The sequence below is a fragment of the Sminthopsis crassicaudata genome, chromosome 1 (assembly GCF_048593235.1).
Source record: "Sminthopsis crassicaudata isolate SCR6 chromosome 1, ASM4859323v1, whole genome shotgun sequence".
In the NCBI taxonomy this organism is placed as follows: Eukaryota; Metazoa; Chordata; class Mammalia; order Dasyuromorphia; family Dasyuridae; genus Sminthopsis; species Sminthopsis crassicaudata.
In genome coordinates, this window is record NC_133617.1 from 58,922,171 (window position 1) to 58,943,387 (window position 21,217).

At 35.8% G+C, this 21,217-nt stretch overlaps 2 protein-coding genes across 8 annotated transcripts in view; one reads left to right on the forward strand and one right to left on the reverse strand.

Annotated features, from left to right (window-relative positions):
• The window catches only part of C1H19orf44 (chromosome 1 C19orf44 homolog), a 34,858-nt gene extending 32,912 nt beyond the window's left edge, over positions 1-1,946 (reverse strand). For all 6 annotated transcript variants that reach the window (XR_012488562.1, XM_074305925.1, XM_074305944.1 and 3 more), the window contains exon 1: positions 1,687-1,946. The gene's annotated coding sequence lies outside the window, so the exon portion shown is untranslated. The remainder of the gene's footprint in view (positions 1-1,686) is intronic.
• On the forward strand, positions 1,868-21,137 carry CALR3 (calreticulin 3). 2 transcript variants are annotated; one of them, XM_074306024.1, is made up of 10 exons: positions 1,868-2,133; positions 3,880-3,981; positions 5,411-5,614; positions 7,354-7,448; positions 8,943-9,146; positions 12,513-12,620; positions 12,742-12,885; positions 14,897-14,989; positions 18,540-18,768; positions 20,482-21,137. In XM_074306024.1, exons 1-9 carry the CDS (start codon positions 1,938-1,940, stop codon positions 18,765-18,767), a joined length of 1,374 nt encoding a protein of 457 aa, XP_074162125.1. In that variant the 5' UTR covers positions 1,868-1,937; the 3' UTR covers position 18,768; positions 20,482-21,137. The 2 variants fall into 2 exon arrangements, with proteins under 2 accessions (XP_074162125.1, XP_074162134.1); XM_074306033.1 differs by lacking the exon at positions 18,540-18,768 and having other exon boundaries at positions 1,881-2,133.
• The last annotated feature ends 80 nt before the right edge of the window (positions 21,138-21,217 follow it).

Below are 21,217 nucleotides of genomic sequence, written 5' to 3' on the forward strand. Positions count from 1 at the left end.
TATTGGAAGGCAGAATTCCAGCTGGGATTTGAAGGAAGTCAAGAGACTAAGATGGAAAAGGAGATTATGGATGTGGGGAACACTCAGTGAAATGCTCTGTGTGTGTGTGTATGAGAGAAATATCGTTGGTAAGGTATCTCATCTGCAGTATTGTTTATTCTGAATGCCACAGTTTAAGAAGGACATTAAGCTGGAGACTATCGGGAAAAGGGCAACAAGGATGGTGAAAGGCCTTCAATCCAGTTTCTGAATGACAACCATTATATGAAAGGGAATTAAACTGCTTGGCTCCATTTAAGAAATTAGAAACAATGTTTTTGTGAGGCTCTTGACTCTGAATCCAATACTTTTGAGAACGTTAATAAGAACTCCCATCTTACTGAAAATGCTGACCACATTCAGCAAAAGAACTATGGATATTGAACTATTTTCACTTTTTTTGGGTTGTTTTTTCTTTCTCATATATATTCCCCTCTTCTGATTTCTCCTAACATGTAGATATATTTATGATATATATCTACCTATATCAGAATGCTTATCTTGGGAAGGAAGGAAAAAAAACAACTAGAACCCCAAATCTTACAAAAGTCAATGCTGAAAACTTAAAAAAAAAAAAAAAATCTCCATCTTACATTAAGTCTACATCTGAATCTCCCAAACTCCCATCCATTTCTTCCAAATTCTGCCCCTTAAGGCCAAGGCTTTAAACTTGTTTTAACATGAAAACCCTTCAAATACTTGAAAACAGTTAAATGCCTATGGAGTCTAGTCTTTTCCAGGCTAACCACGGTAAATCAGTCAATAAATGTTTATCAAATCCGTAGCATGTGTCAAGCACAATGCTAAAACCTGCGGATATAAGAAAAGACCAGAATTCAATCCTTTAAGGTTTGCAAAGCCCTTTATATTTCATTATCTCACCTGATGCTCACAACCACTTTTTGAAGTAGGTACCACCATTATCCCCATTTTAGATAAGGAAATTGAGGCCAAAAGATATTGAGTGCTTTCCCAGGGGCACACAAACAGGCCACATTCGAATTCTGGTTTTCCTAAGTCCAAGTCCTGTGCTCTACCCAGCCCAGTGAGGCAGCAGTTTATAGCACCAAGTATCTTGTTGCACCTTCAGAGATACGAAAGGATCTACCACTAGCCAGCTGCCCGGCTCCGGGTGTTCTGCCAATTGTCTGTCCATGGCCTTCCCAGATCCTGGTACCCAGAAATTTACTATGACACAACCTCAGGGAACAGCCATCACTATTAGCTCCCGATCATTCATTCAAACAGCAAACGTCTATTTCGTCCTGGATGTTTACATCTCCCTTCTTAATAAGGCCTCGGGTACTAGCGCTGTGGGCTGCCACGTCATGTGGTGAAGGCACTCCGAGCTGGCAGTCCACTAAGACCGCTAGATCTTGTCTGACCAACCTTCTCTTCTCTCACCCCATTCCCCACTCCCAGAGTCCAGATGAACCTAGGGTCAGAAGACAGAGCACGCGACCGCCTTCACCTCCTTCTTCTGCCCTTCCCTTCCCCAAGTGCGCGACCCCGACTTTTCCCTCCCCACCCGTAGGCCTGGGGTTTCTGGTGCTTCTCAACCTCCCTACGTTCGAACGTCTAGCCTTCCCCGCCACCACCCCCAACCTAGGCCCCTCCCATCCCTTCCTTCTCGTGCTACACACCGACCTGTTCCTTAGGTTCGCCTCCTCCGAGGCCCAGTCCAATCTTAAATCTCCGTACTCTACTCCCCCGGCCCAGGGCCGGAGGGCCCAGTACTCACTAACCGTTTCTCAGGCAACGGAATTGGACTTCCGGCCTCGCGCCGCGGGCGGGGGATGGAAAGGGGAAAGGGTCGATGGCCGAGAAACTACGTTTCCCAGCATGCATCACTCCGCGGGAGGCCGGAGTGACCAGGCCCAGCCGCTCAGCAAAGCACGATGGGAATCGAAGTTCTTTTCTTTTCCTGTTTCTGGAGAGCCAATCAGAGGACATCGCTAGACGGAGGGCGGGAAAAGAAGAGCTACCTTCGAGCCGCCATGGCCCAGGTCATGGTACCTGGGCCTCTGTGGGTTCTATGGTTGGTGCGGGCGGCGCTGGCCACCGTATATTTCCAGGAAGAGTTCCTCGATGGAGGTGAAAGGGGTTGGAGGCCTGGGCTCGTAGGGAAAGAAGCCTCCTTTGGGCCTTGAAGGCCGCTGTCAATCAACAGGCCAAGGCCTTGAGAGGGCCTGAGGGGGGCACCACGACCTGTCAAGAGGCAGGAGAGGCCCCCTACATCCCCGTCGAATGATCCAGGCCACGTTACCACACCTCTCTCCCTCTTTGAACTTAGGAACCCTCCACCCTTGTTTCCTTCTTCACCATAAGGCAGTCTCAGTAAACGTTGGCTAAGCAAGCACCGGAAAAGAGGCAAATGACAGCCCCTGCCCTCAGGAAGCTTGTGGGACGGAGGAGGTGCTCAATGTCTCTTGTCTGACCAGTGGACTTGAGTTAAGAAGACCTGGGTTCAAGCCTCTCTCCACACAGTCACCAAAAGCTAACCTTGGGCAAAACAGCTACCCCTTTTAAGCCTCAGTTTCGTCATCTGTGAAATGAAGATAATAATACTCCTAATAATGTTTTATGCCTCCCTTGTGATTTTTTTCCCTGTAGGGACCTCCAGTGGTACCTTACAGAGTTTCCTAGGGAACTGAGATATGTCTTGACAGCCAGTCAGTCAGTCATTTAAAAGTAATTATTTGGGGGCAGCTGGAGTCAGAAAACCTGAGTTCAAATATGGCCTCAGACACTTAACATCTCCTAACTGTTTCCCTGGGCAAGTCACTTAACCCAACCGCCTCAGCAAAAAATAAAAAATAAAATAGTAATCAATTGGTACAAAAAGAATCAAATGAGTAAATTTTATGTAGAAAGCAGGTTTTTTGGGGGGAGGGAAAATGTGGGTGTTTGAAGTGTTGCCTCCCCTGATCAGATCACTTCTGGAAAACTAGTTCAATCCCAGTAGTCACATTTTAGGAAGGACATTAACTAGTTAGTACATGGTCAAAAACAGTGATCAAAATGCTGACGGGACTGGAGACCACGCGATACAAAGACAGTGGCCAAGTTTTGCTTAAACAAAACGAAGGAAGCTCATTGTCGTTGTCTTTCGATATTTGAAGGGCTGTCACGTGGAAGAAGGATTATAGGATACTAGATTTAAACTTGTATGGACCCTTAGAAGTAATATAATTCAAACCCCCTCCCCCATTTTTTCCCACAGGCAACGAAACCGAGATCCGGAGAGGTGATGTGATTCAGAATTACAGGAGTGCTAAGTGGAAGAACACTGGTCTCCAAGTCCCAGTTTAACGTTTCTCCCATAGCCCCAATTCGTCTCGTATCTTTAGAGCACTGGGTAGAATTTGCAGAAAGGCAGATTTCAGCTAGATTAGATATAAAGAAAAACTTCATGCCAGGTAGAGCTAGAATGAACTGCCTTTTTTTTAGATTCTGAGGCAAGTTTTCCCAGTACATTAGCTATACAAGTTGTTTTCAGTATTATAGATATCATAATTCTCCATTAATTAAAAGAACATGGCACTTCAGTTAAAAGGATGATGAGTCACTCAGGATTTCTTCTTGAAATTTTTCACATAAATCACTTTTAAAGGTAGATGAATTATAAACATTAAATCCGGAGAATTCTTGTTGGGTTCTAGACTGACTTCTGACTCTAGGTTACTTGGACTCTGGGAGCGGGGAATGGGGTGACAGAAGAAAGAATACCCTTTCCACCTTTGACTAGAAGAGTAGGGTCTTCTCGGCTGTAATCATACTGCCTGGCTTATGATGCTTATTCTTGCCTTAATCTTTTTCTTTTTCTTTTTTCTTAAACAGAAAGTTGGAGGAATAGATGGGTACCTTCCACCAATGACTCCAACTTTGGGCATTTTAGGCTATCATCAGGAAAATTTTATGGTGATATACAGAAAGATAAAGGTTAGTAGTAAGCCTTTGATTTAAAATTCCAACTCTTATTCTCAATGTTTGGTCACTGGGTCCTGTCAATAATGAGCTAACATTGGTAGAAGTCACAAGATAAGGGGATCCCCTGCCTTGTTTCACAATCTTTATATTAGCATTTCCTATATAACAAGAAATTGTACTGGGATACAAAGACATAAACAAAATAACTCCTGACCCCAAGAAGTTTATACTCTTCTTTCCTTTTCTTTGTCTGGTAGCGGGCCAGGGCAACTCAACATTATTCTCAATGAATTTTAACAAAGGGTTATTTATTTCAAAGTGAAACTTTCCTCATGTCTCCCCAATTAGAATTCAGAGAGCAGGGAATAGCTTGCTTTTCCATTTGTATCTTTAGTACTCAGCACAGTACTTTTTATATACATAAGCATGTAATAAATTCTTCATTCATGATTCCAGATGCAACATCTTATCCCCCTCCCAGCGGGTTATACATGTAGCATGCAGAGTTGGGTTGTTGGTTTTTTGGACCTCGTTAAAGTAGGAATTTGTTTTGCTTACTTATATATTACATATTATACATGGTTTGTTTTCTTTCTTTTCTCAATGAGAGAAAACTCTTCCAAACCTCATTTCCATTGATGTCACTACCATCTTCTCTGTTACTTAGAATAAAATTTCTGTTTAAGTGCTTTTTTTACAGCATTAATAGACATTTACTATTTTTTTAATGGCTTTTTATTTACCAGATATATGCATGGGTATATTTACAGCACTGACAATTGCCAAACCTTTTGTTCCAATTTTTTCCCCTCCTTCCCTCCACCCCCTCCCTCAGATGGCAGGTTGACCAATACATAACATTTACTATTAAAAACATCCATGAATATAAAATCCAAGTAAGCTTGCCTATTAGTAATATGTGTAAAGGGTTGAAATTCTGGAATCAGACAACAGAGTACTTAAAGCTAATTACCAAAAAAGCTAATTACTGACTGGACAATACTCTATTATGCTTGGAAAATGGCCCTTCCCACTATTCTGTGCTGGCTCTATCTTTTGGTGTATATAGATAATTGTAGGAGGGATTAGGGGGTGGAGTAACACAAGCCAGAATCACTTGGGCAGTAGACTAGGAGAAGGGAGGTAGTGGAGCTCCTGCATCCATTCCCTTCACTTCTACCCCTAAAGACCAAGAATAAAGACCAGGGACTTTTGCTTATCCTGACTCTGGCTGATTCCAAGGCATCCAGGGTGCTAACTCAGCCTTCACAAATATGTATGGATATAAGATATCTAATATGTATGGTCGGTCACTTAATACATGTTTAATTTGCTTTATTGTAAAGTCTGGAGAAGGTAACTTATTTTCATTGACATATATCACTGATATGTTGCTGTTGCAGTTGAAATATTAAACTTATATTAATGTTTTTGCTTAAAGGTCTGCAAACCACAGAAAATGCAAAATTTTATGCTATCTCCTCACGATTTAAACCATTTAGCAATAAAGGAAAGACTCTGGTTATTCAGTATACAGTAAAACATGAACAGAAGATGGATTGTGGTGGGGGTTATATTAAGATCTTTCCTTCAGACTTGGATCAGAAGAACTTAAATGGGAAGTCACAGTATTACATTATGTTTGGTGAGTTTAGTAATGCAGGTTTTTTTGGGGGGGTTTTGCTGAGGCAATTAGGGTTAAGTGACTTGTCTAGAGTCACACAGCTGGGAAGTGTTAAGTGTCTGAAGCTACATTTGAACTCAGGTCCTCCTGACTTCAGGGCTGGGGCTCTATCCACTGGACCACTTAGTTGCCCCTAATTCAGTTATTTTTCAAAATAGATTGAAATATTTGTCTAGTGACAATGTGAAAACAGCAATATGTAGTCATGAATTAAGCTTTTCAAGAATTATCCTAAAAATAATATCTTCAAATCATCTTTCAAAATTCTTAGCCACATTTTGTCACATTTCCTTCTGGAGTAGTGATAGAACCCTTCTCTAGATTAAAATCTTTTAAAAATTGGCAAATACTATTATCATGATTATGAAAATGATTCTTAATTATTTATCATATATTTCTTTGGCATTTTGAAATGTGTGTGAATTTAAGACGATGGCAGAGGAAAAAGTGTCATGGATACATCTGTTTATGTTACTTTTTCCTTTATGCAGTCTTGGGTATTAAACTTATTCTTTAAAATAGAGGAGAATTTACTTTTAATAAGATAGGCAGCATATATAATAAAAAGAACAATAGATGAATCAGGAGATGTAAATTCAAATCCCAGATCCCTCACAGTCTAGCTGTGTAATGTTAACCTCTCTGAGACTCATTTCATTGAATTTTAATTATAAGTAATAATGTTAGTCCTTCCTACTTCACAAGTGTATGTTGTGTACCAAATGAGATAAAATATGTAAAAGTATATAAACTGTAAAGAATTATGCATATATAAGCTATTAAGTAACTATTTAGTAGAATTACCTTCAGTGAATAAAATGTGCACTACTTATTATTTGCACTATATTGTCATTTTGTAGGGCTCACTATCACTATAATAAAAAATTGAATGTTTTTTAATAGTGTAACTGAAACTCTCAAATATTTTAGTAGAATTTGTCAGAAATTTAGTACACTAGTAAAGCTTCCTTTTTAGCATGAATAAAACATGTCTTTTAAGTGCCAATTTTTAAACCTTTAATATTCTATATGGAAATCCTTCCAATATGTTTTGTGTACCTCTCTATCTTTTCAAACAGAATCTACTGAATAGAATGCCTTTTTTTCTTGATGACTTGGGATCATTATTATGATTATCCGTCATCACCCAATATATTAGTGTTCTCATGGAGCTATTGAAATGCGGAAGGCTATTTATTTGCCCTTATTTTAAGCGGCCACATACTGCTATACTTTTTGAGTTCTTGTATTTGGTTTATATTCTCTGAGATCCCTGTCTCTCTTAAAGTATTAGCTATCCCTCATTGTTGCTAATGATGTGCCTGCCACTAGCCATCCATTTCCTCTTACACCTATTCCATTTCATCTGTTGCACATAATTTGCAGGTGCCCAGGAAATTAGACCATTCCCTCTCTTTTCTTCCCAAGGCAAATATGGATAATCATATGTAATATAATATTGAAATGGATTTTAAATGAGAGTTTGAAAAAGTAAAGTTTATATGGACTTGGGCAGCTTATTTTGTATTACTTGGTTGGTATCCTTGGGATAATACTGTACATTTGTGGCTTATAACTTGAATGGTTATTGCTTAAAGTGTAAACTTCAATTTGCTTTCATATATTGTAGGAGAAATGTTTGATGTGTTTACTAATGATAAAATATCTAAAGAAGTTAAGAGTAGATAATTTTTTTGTAGGACCTGATATTTGTGGATTTGATATCAAGAAAGTTCATGTTATTTTATTTTACAAGGATCAATATCATTCAAACAAGAAACCAATCAGGTGTAAGGTAAATGCCTTCATGCAAAAGTTAGTAATCTTGAAAAATGTTTCTTTGTTAACATTTGTTTCATAACATTTCTAAGACAGTGTAACTTTTAAAACATGGTACTATGCAAGTGATGTGTCCCAGCATATTAGAACTGGAAAGGATCTTAGAAATTCTCTAGCTCATTTTATACACGATGAAATTGAGGCTGAGTAAGAACCATACAAAATAGTCAGTGGCAAAACCAACATTAGAACCTAAGGGAAAAGCAGCATCCTGTAGTGGAAGGAGTATTTACTTTGGAGTTAGGAGAAACTTGGGTTCAAATACTGCCTCTGATACTTAGCTGGCTGTGAAAGAAAAAAAAAAAAAAACTTAAAAAGAACCTAAGCATAGATATTTAATTTTTCTTAATTAACTTAAGATTAGCATTTTTCCTCTCTTTGGGATCCGTGTTTCTCAGTTATTTTCTTTGCCAGTTGTACAGAAACTGTTACTGTTTCCTGACCAGGGTCTTTTTTAAAAAATGCTTTTGATAACCTTTGGACTGATTAGTGTTGTGGAAGATTGAGGTTACTGAAATCTGAAGTCAAGATAATTAAAGTATTACTATATGACTTTGAACTTGTTATTAAGTACTAAGTACGTTTCTAATCTTTTTCAACAATGACATGAAATGGAAAAACTATTTAGTTTGATCTACATGGTGCAGTGTAGTAAAACAAACAAACAAAAAAAAAAACAAAGCATGAATTTGTAGAGCAATAAGGCTTAGACTCTTTTTCTGGCTCTGCCACTAATTATATGATCTTGGGCAGTAGATCTTCTGAAACTCAGATTCCTTATTTATAAAAAGAGAGAACTGTTTTAAATGATCTATATTGTCTTTTCCTACTATTACATTCCAGAGCTATATAATTTAGAGGTTTTGCTAATTTTTAAAGACTTATGACATATTATTTTTAATTGCACACTGTTAATATTTTGAGAATCAGTTCAATTCATTGAATTTGTATGTTTTATGCCCTGAGTAATTTTTTCAACACTAAGAAGATATTCCTTGAGTGAGCTAAAACTGTGATTTTTTGACGAAGAAAAAGATTATATTTAAAAGTAGATTTTAAAAAAGTAGATTTTTAAAGCACACAAAATATAATAAATTATGCTTAGTTGCTTCCTAAATATAACAATAACTTAAGAAATATAGGTAACTTTTAGTTTACATAGCATCTCTAAAAACATTTTATAAATGGAAATCATTATAAATGTACTGAATGGGATTTTGCTATTTAAAAGAAACTTATCTACATAAATAAAGAGTCTACTATAAAATAATTACCCTTATCTTTTATGTTAATCTGGATTTTTATATTAGGTTCTTATTTGCTAAGTAAAATTATAGTTCTAAAATTAATCTTACAATTATTACCAGTAAAGGAATTTTAAATACATATTTTGGCAGAAAGAGAAGCATGAATAAGTGTTTCATTTTTTTTTTATTTCTAAAATTTTCAGGTTGATGGCTTTACACATTTATATACTCTGACTTTAAGACCAGATCTAACTTATGAAGTGAAAATTGATACTGACATAATTGAATCAGGCAACATAGAAGAGGATTGGAATTTAAGACTTAGAAAACTGGAAAAATCTGCAATGAAGATGCCTAATAACTGGGAAAAATCTCAGAATGATAAGCTCAGTGATGTTCCATCTCAGGTTTTATTTTTCTCTGAACAGTTGTAGAATTTATGAAAACATAAAATATAGTTTATAAATAGCTGGTTAGTATATCAGTACTCAGTTGAAAATGCCCAATTCTCTTTTCGAAAGCATGTAGCACTTGTATATTGGGCCTATATTTTGGAGAATTCATTGTACTGTGGAAAGGATCTGTAACATTTAGTTTAGGTGCTAGATTTTGTTGTTGTTGTTAGTCTTATTACTGTAAATGTGGTATACATTTTTTTTGCATTTCTGACATATGAAAATAGAATTTATTAGTTTTTTAAAATCTTGAATGTGAAGTAATTTTTGAGCTATACTTACTCTGCTTCTATTAGTCTTCCTTCAATGTCTTAGCATGGAATCAAAGTGATCTCAAGTTTTTAAAGGCTTTGCTAGTCGAGTGAAATCTCTAATGGGTTCTGCTGAACTGGAAAAACTTTGAGCAGAATTCTGAACACAAATATGACAACCAATCTAGCTAAGATTGGAGAGGTTCATTACCAGAATGCTAGGCTACCACAAATTGTTATTTCTTTTTTTGGTCCATAGCAATTTTTGAACTACCTAAGATGGACATATTGCAATCTGCATAGGTAGAAGTATCCACACTTATGAAATTATGGATTTTAAAATAAATATCTAAAAATTATTTTTAAAATAAAATAAATATTAGAACATATTATATATTAAGAAAGAATCAAGCTAAACAAAAGCATTTATATAATATGAGCTAGTCAGTGCTAACATTTCTAAATAAAAAAGCTTATTTGGAATTCCATATATAGAGAGACAATTTTACAAGGTTGATGAACCTTATTTCATTTATTTTTAATATTTTTTATCAGATTTTGACATGACTTGTTAGAGGCAAAAAAAAATGCATCACATGGTGCCAACTTTCTAATAATAATCATTTTCTCATTGGTCTTCAACTAACAGTCATGGAAATCATCATAGGAAGGTTTTGCAGATTTTAAAAGCTCTACCAGAATTTGTATTCTGTTGGTATTTAAGAATCTAAGATATTCAATTCTATTAGCATTTATTAAATGCCCACTATGTGCCGAGTGCTAGGGATACTGAGATAAAAACAGATCTACCCCAAAGGAGTTTATATTCCACTGGGGGAAGACAGGAGAGGAGAGAGATAACATACACAGATAAATATATCAAAAATATATACAAAAGTAAATTCAAATTTTAGGAGGCAAGGAGAGCAATAATAATCTGGGAGAAGAGAAAGGAAGACTTGGTATAAAAAGAATGGAAATTGGAAAATGGAAATTAAAGATTCCAAGAGATAGAGAACTGTTTATACAAGAGCATGGAGATGGATTAAAAGTTGGTTCCTGCTGTCAAGGCATATGTCTATATTCACTCCAAGTAATATATAAAATTTGTGATAGGAAGAGGACACAACTTGGTAGAGGTAGGGAGGGATGATGATGAGGATCATACATGGCTTCACATAGGACATAGCACCTAAGCTATAATTTAAAAGAGGAGCTAGGATTTCCAAGAGGTAAATAAATAAAGAGTGACAGCATTCCAAATGCAGCGGATAACTTAAAGTTATAAGAGATGGAATATTGTGTGCAGGGGAAACTATAGATAGGCTAGTTTAGCTGGAAAGTATAATGGGTGAACAAGAATAATGTGAAATCCATCTAGAAAGACAAGTTGGAAGCCAGAATGTGAAAGACTATAAATACCAGATTGAGGAATTGCATTTAAAATCATAGCCTATAGAAATCCACAGAAACTTATGCAAAGGAGTAACATACTCATATTTGCATTAGGAATATCAATTTGGGAAATACATGAAAGATAGGTTTGAGAGAAGAGAAACTTGAGGTGAGGAAACCAATTAGGAAAGTCACATCCATAATACAATGAAATATCTGAGTCTAAAAATGCCTCAGAAGCCATATTCTTTTCACTAATTTTTGTACACACACATTTATTTTAGCTACTTTGTGTGTGTATACATATATATATATATATATATATATATATATGTATACACACACACACACACACACACACACACACACACACACACACTAGCTAAACTTTCTCCACATTTTTAATTCTGGAAAAATGCCTATTCACTCTTTATGACCTTTCAGTACAGGCACAGGGGTCTCTCCAGCAATGCTCACTAGTCTCCTGAACCACTGACAGGTTTAATTATGGCATGGGGATAAGGTGACTAATGGTTCAATCCTGCCAATTGCATTGCTCCTTCTAATTCAGTCAGAAAGAGGTGTTCCTATGTTGTAATGGGATAATGGGGTAATACATCCAAACCTCATTATCTATGAGTACATCAACTAAACTTAGGGGAGAAGGAGTGGAACCAAATCTTTCTCTCTTACATTATGCATGTACATATATAGACATGTAAGCAGGGATATAAAGACTTTTGTCTTTATATTCCCAACACCAAGCACAATTTCTGGCACATGGTAGACACTCAATAAATCTTTGGTGCTTTCTAGGTTGTTCATTAAATACTTTTAAAGTATTTGCTAATTTAGTTAGTAAAAAGGATATACATATGGATTTGACTAGGACTTCACAGCAGTTAAGGAAATTCAAAGTGCTTGAGGGAGCAAATAATTCAACAACCAATTGTTTAAATGTTTACTGTAGACAAAGCACTATGCTAAATCTGGAGACATAAAGTCAGAGATGAAGCAGTCCCTGACTTTAAGGAACTTATTGTATACTGAATAGCTATATCAGCAACACAGGTAAGTCATTTGAGTGGAGAGAACACTAATAGGCTTACATTTGAGGGCTTTTCATAGAGAAGGAAGCACCTAAAGCTAGACTTGATAAAGATTCTGAGGGATGGAGATGAGGAGGGAGGGAATGCTTTTCAAGCATGGTATGGGAGGGAGGTGGGGAGAGGAGGGAGAAGAGATGAATGTGAATTTGTGAATGCACAGAGGCAAAAGATGAAAAGTTCAAGGCAAGGAACAGCTCTCGGTTCAGTTTGATTGAATCGAATGTATAGAGAATCATGTATGGAAAAGTTGCAAAGTTAGGTTGGAACCAGACCTTAAACTCCAACTCAAGGAATTTGTAATTTATCCTTCAGGCAGTAGAGAACCATTTCAGTTTTGTTTACGGAGCAGAGACGTAGTTAGACTTGTGCCCTAGAAAATTTGTTTTAGCAGTTAGAGAAGGAATAATCCTGGGAGCAGGGAGAATTATTGAGAGAATTATGTCAGTGGAGCATCAAGACTAAATTGATAGGAATGGAATCTTGACTCTACTCTCCTATACTATGAAAACTACATGAAAATCCATTGTAGAATAGAAACGTATACTAATATTTCTCTTTCACAGGACTGGGATAAACATTTTTTGGATGCCAGTGCCAACAAGCCTAGTGACTGGAATAGTGAGTTAGATGGAGAATGGCAGCCATCAGTGATCAAGAAACCTAAATATAAAGTATCTATTGTTTCTTCAAGAATTACATTGTACCATTATGGGGCTATAACTATGAGGTGGTTGGCACCTAAGTCCTGTAATCATAAGGTCATCGTTTGACTTTTTTTGTGGTTTATTGCAGCATGGATTGAAATCAGAGAATATGGATAATTCAGATTATAAAGATGTTTGGCTCCATCAGAAGATTGAAAGCTCAGGATACTTGCAAGATTTTGAACTCTCAGAATATGAGAATATTGGTGTTATTGGACTGGAACTTTGGCAGGTCATTTGAGTTTAATTCACTTTAACTATAAATTGAGAGGTTTGATATTCTCCTCCTGAACTGATATCAGGCTAGGTATATTTGGTAGGTTTATTAAAGTCATCACAGCATAATGTTGATAGTAAATATTTAAGAAGACCTGATAAAAGTATCACAGCGAAAGTTGAAATAATTGGTTATTTCTTGAGAAGGCTTCAATTTTTATTATTTTTAGCTAAATTAGTTGAATATTACATAGTTGAATTCAGCTTCTCAAACATGTTTTCAAGTTCTTTTCATACTGTATACTATAAAGCTCTTGTAACAGTACTGACTATTGAAAAGCATGCAGTAAAAGCAATCTTTCTTGAATTCTTTCCAAGAGTTGACCATTAAATCACATAAAGGACTTTATTATCTTATTGGCCTGGACTTGAAAGGGTATATCAATATTAGGGCTTAGTGGAATATAATTTATTTCTATTGAAAAGATAAAGTAAAACATTTCCTATACAAAATTAAATTTGCTTTTAGATTTTAATCGTTTGCAAGTAATTTTGGCCAAATCATTATCTCAAAAATAGAAAGAATATTCTCTGTAGGTGGATAATTAATATCATGGAAACAACGATCATGAACTTGTTCAGATTTTAGGAGGTGGTAGAGGAGAGAAAGTTCTGAAACATATTATGGTCCATGGGGTCACAAAGAGTTGTTCACAGCTGAACAAGTGAACAACTACAATTTTCACATGATCTAAATAATTTACACATATTAAATACATCCTGTTTAAGTGAGTGTCCATAAACCAAACTCTTAATATAATTATAGTGACTAAGCTTATTCCCATATAAAAGTTGAAAAAATACAACTCCTTATTTCACTGCATAGGTGGCAGACTAAGGATTGTAGAGTGCTGCATACACCATCAGATATTGTCTATATGTTGGTTAGTTTTGCTGAACTACTTTTCCTTTCTTAATTGCTTTTTTTTTTCCTTTTCAAATCTTTGTTATAAGGAGTGGTTCACTGGGTAAGAAGAAGGGAGATATTCAGAACAATATATAAAAACAAAAGGTATCAACAAAAATAAAATAATTTTTAAAAATGAGCTTCTATTGTACACATACATATATATGTATCAAACATAATACATATACATATTATAGAGAGAAAGATGCAAAATTGTGGGTGTGAAATTATTACTACATGTATAGAGACTTTGCTTCTGATCTGATTGTTACATAGATTAAGGACTTTATATTTTCAACAAGAAGCAGGATTCATAGAAACTTAATAAAAGATTTCTCATATACAGAAGTTAATGGAAGGTGTGATTTCTTTTCTTCTTGGTTTTAGCACAGATATGTTTTTAAAAGAATATAAAGTGATAAAACTTTATGATCTCTGAGGCTAAGGTCAGGATCAAGTAATCTTTTTTTTTTTTTTTTTAAATTATTATGTTATAAATACAATACACTAAAGTTACCTAAAGCTATAAATTTGCTTAACCATGGTTTCTTGAACAGTAATCACAAAACTGGTGCTGGAGAAAACAGGAATTTTGTAGTAAATTTTTATATGCTTAAAAATACAATATTCCTTTTTCCAAACTGAAGGATATAAAAATTAATATGAATTATCAACATAAATCACAAGTTCTTACCTTTTCTTTATGTTCATAGGTGTAAGAAACATTTCTCTGATTCTTGTTAGCTATGAAAATTGGGATTAGTCACAATCTCTGGAACTCAATTTCCTTTTTTTCTTTTTTTTAATAATACAAGAGTCCCACTTTTCATAAACCTATTGAAGTATCCTAGGATGGGTAGGTAAGGACAAACTATGATCTCTATCTTTTGAAGGAGAGTCCAACTCATTACAGTACAGATACTTTTGAGAATTTGCATAAGAAGAAAAGGAAAGGGTTGATCTATATGATCTCTAAGGATCCTTATAGTTCTAAACCCTAATGATCTTATGAAATGGTTTTGTTTTTTTTTTAAAGCATCGGTTTACTTTTCACAACTAGGTAAGATCTGGAACCATCTTTGATAACTTTTTGATCACTGATGATGAGAATTATGCTGCAGAGTTTGGACTGAAAACCTGGGGAAGGACAAAGGTAAATAGAATTCAGATTTCTATAAATATATAACAGTTAGTAAATGCTATAGGAACTCATAGAAGGAAGGAAAGAGATCATGTGTATGAGAAATGCTGAAAAGTTGGGTTTCCACAGTGTTACAAGCTTGGAGGTAGTGTGGAATAGCGAATACCACTGACCAAGAGGTTTTCAGAATGTGAGAGATTAGGGAAGATTAAGATTCCACAGGATCTTGAAGTAGAAGTCTTGAGCACAGGTACCCTCTTAGCTCTTCAATTCTTTGTTTGCTCAGAAGTACAGCATGGTGATATGAATAAACAGCAATTTGTCTGAAAAAGATCTGAGGCTTTTTAGAGACTAAAAAACACAAATGTGAATATGATGTGATAAACAGAAGACTAATGTAATCTTGGATTATAATAAGAAAGGTATAAATTACATAAAGAAGGTAGTAATATTGTACTCTGCCCTAGTTATACCACATTTGGAGTATTATATTTAATTATGGGCACTACAGCTGTGGAAAGCTAGACAGCATCGCAATATCTTCATTGCACAATAGACTCCAATGCCTTGAATTTCCCTGAAAAAAATTGAGGCTATTCACAGAGGTTCTTCTTCCTTCTAATTCAACTCACATCCTCAGATGTGTTCTGCCACTTTCTCCTCTTTCACTCATATAATCAGGCAATCCTTCTTGAGAATATAAACCTTTCTACATGCACAAGCGATCCCATTCCATCCTTTCCTCTAGCAGATTGCTCCTTCTCTCAATCCTGTTCTCTTACTAATATGCAGTCACTCCCTATCTATTTTTTGCTTCCCTGCTGCCTACAAGTATGTTCATATCTCTTCTCTCTTCAAAAAACTCTCAGCTGATCCATCTCTCTTCGCTAGTTATTGTCTTATCTCTTCTTCTTTTTAAGACTAACCTCAGTGAGAAAACTATCTGCAATAGAGGCCTTCACCTCATTTCCTTTCACTCTTTTTTTTTCATTTAATAGTATTTTATTTTTTTCCAATAACACATAAAGATAATTTTCAACATTTATTTTTGTAAGATTTTGAATTTCAAATTTTTTCTCCCTTCTTACCATTACTCTTTCTAAGAGAACAAGGAATCTAACATAGGTTATATATGTACAATCATTTTAAACATATTTTCATATTAGTCATGCTGTGAAAGAAATATCGAACAAAAAAAGTTAGAAAGAAAAAACAAAACAAAACAAAAAAAAGTGAAAATAGTATGCTTTGAATTGCATTTAATCTTCATAGTTCTTTTATATGCAGATTGCATTTTCCCTCTCAAGTAAATTGGAAATGTCTTAAAATCACTGTATTGCTGAGAAGAGTTAATCTATCACAGTTGATTATCACATAATCTTGCTGATACTATGTACAATGTTTTTTTTTAGTTCTACTTATTTCACTCAGCATCAATTCATGTAAGTCTTTCCTGGCTTTTCTGAAATCACCCTGCTCATCATTTCTTATAGAACAATATTACTCCATTACATTCATGTACCATAACTTATTCAGCCATGCCTCAATTGATGGCCTCTCACTCTCTTTTTAACTCTGCAATCTAACCTCATCATTCAATTGAAACTGCTCTCTTCCAAATAAAAAATGATCTTATTATCAAATGTAATAGTCTTTTCTCAATTTTTATATTTCTTGACCTCTCTTGCAGACCTTCACCTTGTTGATCACCTTCTTCTTCTTGATATTCCCCTCTCTAGGTTTTTGAGACACTGCTTTGTTCATTCTCCTATCTGATAGCTCCTTCTCTATCCTCTTTGCTTGATCTTCATCCAAATCATGCTTTCTAACAGTGGGTAAGGATGTCCCACGAGGCTTTATCCTGAGCCCTCTTGGTCATCTATACCATTTTACCTGGTAACTTTATTAGTTCCCAGAGTTTTACTTATCTATGCATCTGTGCAGATGATTCTTTAATCTATTTGTCCAGCTCAAATCTCTCTCACAATCTATAATCTTCAACTGCCTATTAGATATCTTGAACTAAATAATCCATAGGCATTTTAAACTCAATAGGTCCAAAACTGGACTCATCTTTTCACCAAACCTTCCCCCTCTGTAACTTCTCTATTACTGTTGAGAATGTTACCATACTCCTAATCATCTGACTTCTCAGTCCCTTTTAACCCCATATCCAATCAGGTGTAAAGTGTTGTTATTTCTTCATCAACTTTTGTATATGTTCCCTTCTCTCTGCCACCACCTGCTGCAGACCCTCATCATCTCAAGTAGACCATCACAAGGGCCTGCTGGTTGATCTTTCTGCCTTGAGTTTCCCCCCACTCCAAGCCATCCCTCATTTAGCTATCAAATTGATCTTTCTAAAAAATAGGTGTGACATATCACCTTCCTATCCAGTAAACTCAAGGGGTTCTTTATGCCTTCAAGATCAAATATAAAATCCTCTTTTTGATTTTTAAAACTCTTCATAACCTTCTTTAATCTTCTCATACCTTTCTCCCACCTAGGTGGTGCAGTGAATAGACTGTCGGGGCAAGAGTAAGGAAGATCTGAGTTCAAAGCTGTCCTTAGATACTTGCTGACTATGTGACTCTGGACAAATCACTTAATCCCAGTTTACTTTAGTTTCCTCATTTATAAAATGAAGATAATAATACCTAAAGGAGATAATAATTGTGAAGTGCTTTGTAAAGTAGGAGCTATATAACTGTTAGCTATTACTATTATAATTATTAGCTAATCACACTCTACAATCCAGTGATACTGGCTGCCTCATTATTTCTCACATATGTTTTCACTGGTTGTCCCTCATCCCTGGAGTTCTCTCAAGCTCCTTAGCTTCCCTGCCTTCCTTCAAATTTCAACTGAAGTCCCACCTTTTACAAAGTCCTCCAGTCTTCTTTAATTTTAGTATCTTTGCTCTGTGATTTCTTACTTCCTTATTGCCTATTCTAAATTTAATCTATACATAGTTACTTGCATATTGTTTCACTGTGAACCCTTTGTGAACACTGTTTTTTTTTCTTTATTTGTATATCCAGTGTTTAGTACAGTGCCTGGTACATAGTAGGCACTTAATAAATGGTAGTTGACAGACTGATTAACAGGAACTATATATGGCCTCTAAAATCAACTTCCACAACTTCCACAACTTGGCTTCAACCTACCCTTCCAGGCTTATTGTGTATTGTTTACTTTTATTCTGTAATAGCTAGCATTTATATAGTGCTTTAAGGTTTGCAAAGCACTTTATAAATATTATTTTATTTTGTTCTAACAATCCTGGGAGGTGATGTTATTTCCATTTTACAGATGAAGGAGCTTCTGGGATCCATTAACTGACTTGCTGAGGGTCACTTAGTTTGTATCTAAAACAAAATTTGAATTCAGGTCTTCCTGACTCCTAACTGGTCCAGGGCTCTGCACCTGTCTTTAAGAGATAATAAAATTAACTTTCCTTTCTCAATGCGTGCCTTATTTCCCTTCCCCTCTTAGAACACCTATTTCTTTTTCAAAGTCCAGTTCAAATCCCATCTTCTACCTGACCTTTCTTGATCCACAGAATCCAAGGGATTGCTTAAAGAAGCAGAATTCAGAAGAGAACAAGGAAGATCTTAGAATATTACATAAGGGACAGAGACTGCTTCCTAATCAATCTTCCATGGCTTCAGACAGAATGGAGGAAAGAAAACCAATCAAACATCAAGCATTTACTAAGCTCCTTTGCATACCAGTTACTATGCTAGATGCTGGGGCTATAAGTACGAAAAATGAAATAATCCATACTTAGAGTGAGTTTACATTCTCATGGGAGAGAACCATGATATATTCAGGACATGTGATATATTCAGCCTAAAAATAAAGTTAATAAAGGTGAATATATCTATGAAGTCACTGAGTAGGTAAGACACTAACAGGTGGAAGTAGGACAGGTTTCTTGAAGAAGAGACTGCCACTTAAAAAAAGAGGTGCTGTGTTCAGTGAAGCAAAAGTAGGGCCTTGTGGTCCAGGAGCAGAGAAGAGATCCCTTTGGGTGGGTGGGTGGGTGGGTAAAGTAAGGCCCACAAGGACTGGGGAGCACATTTAACTGTATGGTATTTTAACAAGCTAAACAGAGGAGAGAGGCAAGAGGTAGCCATTGGTTGAAGAAGGAAGTCAGTTGTCAAATCTGCATTTAAGAAAAATTACTTTGGCAATAGCATGTCCAGTAGACTGGAGCGGGGAGAAGCCTGAGGCAAGGATTTAGGAGCTTATTGAAATCATCCACGTAAAGGGGTTTAAAGCAAGAGAGCTGGGTAAATGAGGGGAAGGTGTCAGATACATGGCAGGATTTGGTAGAGTTGGATGTGTGGAGTGAGGGAGAGGGATGGGTCCAGACCAGTGCAAAGACTTAGAACCTGAAGTACTAGAAGGATAGAACTGACTTTGACAGAAGTCAGGAAAGGGTTGGGAGAGGGCAGGGTTTGGGGAAGACATAAGTTTGAGTTTGAAATTTCTTTGGGACATCCAGTCTGAACTGGTGATCTGGACTCAAAGGAAAGGCTAGGACTGGACGTATTAATCTAGTAGAGAAAAGAGAACTGGTGGGGGGAGACAAAGAGGCAGAGACAGAGAAAAAAGAGGGTGATGACCTGGTACTCATGACTTGTGTAAGCACAGGTCATGAGATCTGGGGTGTGTGTATGGACACTATGACCACATTATCTCAAGTTAATGAAAATGTTGATACACACTAATGACCACTTTTCCAATGTTCTCACTAAAAATTTCATATGCCATGCCAATACTTTTCAAACTCCAAATTTTCACACAAACCAGGCTCTTTTTACCTTAATTCCTTTATTCCTCTCTCCCATCTCACATATTCATCAAGAACATTCTTCTCTGTCCCTCAAAATCATTCAAATCCTACCTTCCTTTGAGGTTCCAAGTCAAATCCTGCTTCAACCACACTAGTCCAGTTTATTCTTGCTATAAAAACCATACAATTTAGCAGCCAAATATAGGATTGGCTTATTTTTTCTAATTATTCTGGTATATAAGTGACTTTTAAAATCTCAAGTAAAAATGAACTCCCTTTCCCCCTGAAAGCACTTGATAAATGCTTGATATCTATTTATTGCCAACCCTCATTGATTAGCAAAGATGTGTACATATATGTGTATGGGAGGCAAGGGGGACAGAATATGAGGGATAATGATTCCTGTCTTTAAATTCGGAAGGATTATCAAAAAAAAAGATTAAACTTGTTTTGCTTGGCCCCAAAGGGGAGAACTAGGACCGCTGAATAGAATTTATAAGAGGCTGATCTAAGCTATAAGGAATTTGGTTATAATTTCCTTCTTCAAGGTCAGTTTTTCCCTTCACCGATTGTGATTAAACAGGAAATAATTTCTTAGAGATATTGTAAAGGAAACTCATGCTTTACACAAGAGTTGGATTGTTTAACTCAGCTTCTTCAATTCTAAGACTATAATTAACTGAATCTTTTGTTGTTTTTACAGGGCCCAGAGAAGGAAATGGACATGATACAAGCTAAGGAAGAAATTAAAAAAGCAAGAGAGGAAGAAGAACAATTGCTAAGAGAAAGCATTAAAGAAAAGCATTTCCAAACTCAACATGTAAAAGATGAGCTCTAGTTATCTTGATTCTTAGTTTTGATAACCAATAATATTAATGTGACTTCTAGTTAGTTCTATATTTAAAAGGCTCACATGCTTGCATAATAATTTGTTCTCTGTCAAAATTTCCTAGAAAAATGTTCTGATCCTTTTTGGTGGTGTCTTCATTTCCCCCCCCCAGACAGTTCCTGTATGTCAGTATGTTACTTTTCAATCAAAATTTCATGTGCATCATATCAATGATGGAGGGAAAAGAAAACTTTTGGTTTAAGCTAGAATTTGGTAAGGCTGTATAAAATAAGGATGTGTTAATGTTTTCTTGGGTTGCCAGTAATATATATGAATCTTTTCAGTCTAAAATCTGTAGCCAAAAGTGTCAGCATAAAAATTGTGCATATTTATCATTCATATTTTGTTTTTATTGGAAAGATTAATTATTTTCAGGCATGCATTTTCCTTTGCGATAAATATTTTAAGCTTTTGGTCGTTTATATAGCAATTTGTTACATTGCTGATAATAAAAATAATTTTAAGTGTGATAACATCTTTAGAAGTTACTTTTTTCTTAAAAACTAAATAAGAATTTTTTTCTGAAGAAAATACAAATTTCACAAGACAT

What these genes read in the sequence shown, in the direction of transcription:
- CALR3 (XM_074306024.1), top strand. Translation starts at nt 1,938, where the DNA reads ATGGGAATCGAAGTTCTTTTCTTTTCCTGTTTCTGGAGAGCCAATCAG. An exon ending in TCAAGAAACCTAAATATAAA is followed by an intron (nt 12,621 to 12,741) that starts GTATCTATTGTT and finishes GGTTTATTGCAG; the next exon opens with CATGGATTGAAATCAGAGAA. An exon ending in TTGGACTGGAACTTTGGCAG is followed by an intron (nt 12,886 to 14,896) that starts GTCATTTGAGTT and finishes TTTCACAACTAG; the next exon opens with GTAAGATCTGGAACCATCTT.